The following is a 2,810-nucleotide window of genomic DNA, read 5'->3' on the forward strand; positions in this document are numbered from 1 at the left end:
CCGGATTAAATAAACGAATTTAAATTCGTATTAATAAAAATGCCACACACTAAAACTTCCAATGGCTCCTATTTGAGATGTGACTCTCTCATTAAAAAAAAATGCCATAATTGATATGTGATTTTTTTTACTTTTCTTGGAAAATAATTCCAGTAAAAAAGGTATTTTAAATATTTTGTTCCGTTGTTTTGAATGTTTTTTTTCTTAAATTTCCAATATAAGACTTACTTTTGAAAAGAAAAACTAATACAATTATTATACATCACAATGTTCTTTTATTACTTTCAAGTTAAAGATTCATTTTTAAATCCTTGATCCAATATGAATGGCTAAAACACCATCTTCATCGTTGTTGTTAATATTAATCTGAGCTCTTCCATCCTGACCAACATCAATCCGTTTACCTGTACAAGACGATCCAACTTTCTTTCCCGAAATCACATCACAATATGTACCAGCTGGCAAACAAGTATACAAACGTTGATTCAAATTATAATACTCTTGATTAAAAGCAACAAAACCCTTATTGCCACGACAGAATGCAATTTGATCACCACCATTATCCCACCAATTATTGACCGAAGTTCCTGCCACAGCATTTCTAAAACCAACCATGTTGTAAATTTGACGCCAGCGATGTTCACATATCCAACCATTTGCACATGAATCGTCAGCATTGAATTTTGGAGACAAAATATTCTGACCATCACTTGATGGTGGAGCATCATCGGAATTTCTAAAGTCAAAGGAGCTCATCACACGAGGATTTCCATAGGGGAAGGACAACATAAAGGCGACTGCCATCTTGTATTTTTTGGCTGATTTATAATTCAAAGCTTCGGCTCTTTGATTGTCATGATTGTCAACGAAAATCAATGAATATTTGGTGGGAAGGAAACTCCAACCTTCACCCCAGTTTCTCAAATACTTCAACTTGTCACCATTTCTGAACATATTGCCAATCTTTGCTGAATGACGGAACTCTGTAACGGCTCCCAAGGGGGTGTACTCATCACGACTTATCACATCGCCGCCATTATCAATAACTTCTTGAAAGATAAATGGTCGGGAACCAGGAGCGAATCCTTGTTTAGTGTTTAAATTATTAAGGGATTTCAAAATAACCTAAAAATTAAAAATACAATATTTGTTAATATTTCTGTGATCGAAATTAATGTCACTCGTTTTAACCTGCATATCTTGTGGCCACATATGTTTGGCTGCATCCAAACGGAATCCAGCAACACCGATATCAATCAGCTTGTTCATAATATCAATGAACTTCTTACGAACATAGTCCTTGCTTTGATCAAGATCCTTCAATCCTACCAACTCGCAATTGCGGACTTGATTGCGATCATTATAGTTTCTAATTGAACAAGTTTGGTGGAAATCAAGTGATGAATAGGGAACAGCTGGGAAGTTTTTGTTATTAGGTTGAGCTGAGGAACCAGCGGTTCCTACAACATTATTACCAGCACCCATGTGATTCATGATGAAATCTGGATAGATGCGGACTCCAACTTTGTTACAACGAGTCACCATGTCACGGAATTGAGCCTCATTACCGGATCGAGTGTTAATTATGTACGAAACAGGTTGGTAACGTTCCCACCAAGGACGTCCATTGACAACAACATTTTCAGTTACAGGAGAAACCTACAGTAAAATCTTGAATAATGGGTATTCAAAGCTATTTGGGATTTTTGATGAATGATACCTGAACACCAGCATAGCCTTTTGGAGCCAAGAACTGTTCGCACTCGTTGGCAATGTCTGCCCATTTCCATTCGAAAAGATGAACCATGGTATCACGTCCAGGCCAATAATTGGGATTGTGCTGACCATTGGTGGTAGCAACTACCACCGCGATCAGTAAAGCTAACACACTTGTAAAGGTCATTATAGTCAGAACTATTATGGGGCTCAATAAATCGTTCCGCACTATTTATACCAGTTTGCAATCAGTGTTATCGAAAAAATCAAATTTAATTTTTGAGATAGAAACGATAATTTACTATGATTTGTTCAAGATCGATATAAATGAAGCGTAACAGTTGATTGATTGTTATCAAAACAATCAAAAAGATAGGATAAGATAGATAACCACTTATTTTTTAATTAGAATTGTGCCTGTACACACCTTTTTCTTGCTTAAAAGTATGCAATTTTAACATTTCTGAAGTCCACCAACTACTTGACTTTTGAAACGTATGCTTGTTGTTTTTGGAATTTTCTTTCAAGTTGTTTACCACTTTTCTAAATTTCTAAAAACTACTTGCTACTTATGATAAAATATTTTAAAAACAATGCTCTCAAAATATAATTTTAATAAGAACATTGTGCATTTTTTTTTAAGTATGGATGACACCTAGAACAATTTTTTTGTCAGAAGATAGACCTTCTTTGGTTTATATGTACTTAAATGTCTGATTTATAACAGTGTTTCTAATTTTGGCTCTCCTTTTATAGCAAGAAATTTATCAAGTAATTAGGAGGCTTTGAAATTTAGAAAAATATAAATAATAATAAAATAGTTAAAGGCGACATTGATTTCAAACTTTTATAAAAAAATATAATATAAAAATAATAGGCAAAGGCGGTACTGTATGCTAACAACAATAATGTGTTGTTACAGTTAGGCTTTTTCACATTAAGTTCACTCTATCGCAAAATATAATCAACTTTTTTGCAAGTTAAATACCTACACCATTATGCAAATTTAATGCACTTATTTATATTTCAATCAAATCTACCTCTTTGCAAATCAAATTCACCTTCTGTGAATCAAGAATAATTTTCTATATTTA

At 33.7% G+C, this 2,810-nt stretch overlaps 1 protein-coding gene across 1 annotated transcript; it reads right to left on the reverse strand.

The window, feature by feature from the left end:
• Nucleotides 1-246: 246 nt before the first annotated feature.
• LOC129911568 (alpha-amylase 1-like) lies at nt 247-1,928 on the reverse strand. Its single transcript, XM_055989400.1, has 3 exons — nt 1,721-1,928; nt 1,192-1,659; nt 247-1,125 (listed from the first exon to the last, which is right to left on the reverse strand). The coding sequence occupies exons 1-3, from the start codon at nt 1,901-1,903 to the stop codon at nt 304-306; spliced, it is 1,473 nt and encodes a 490-aa protein (XP_055845375.1). The 5' UTR covers nt 1,904-1,928; the 3' UTR covers nt 247-303.
• Between the last annotated feature and the right edge of the window lie 882 nt (nt 1,929-2,810).

Source organism: Episyrphus balteatus, chromosome 2 (assembly GCF_945859705.1).
Source record: "Episyrphus balteatus chromosome 2, idEpiBalt1.1, whole genome shotgun sequence".
NCBI lineage: Eukaryota > Metazoa > Arthropoda > Insecta > Diptera > Syrphidae > Episyrphus > Episyrphus balteatus.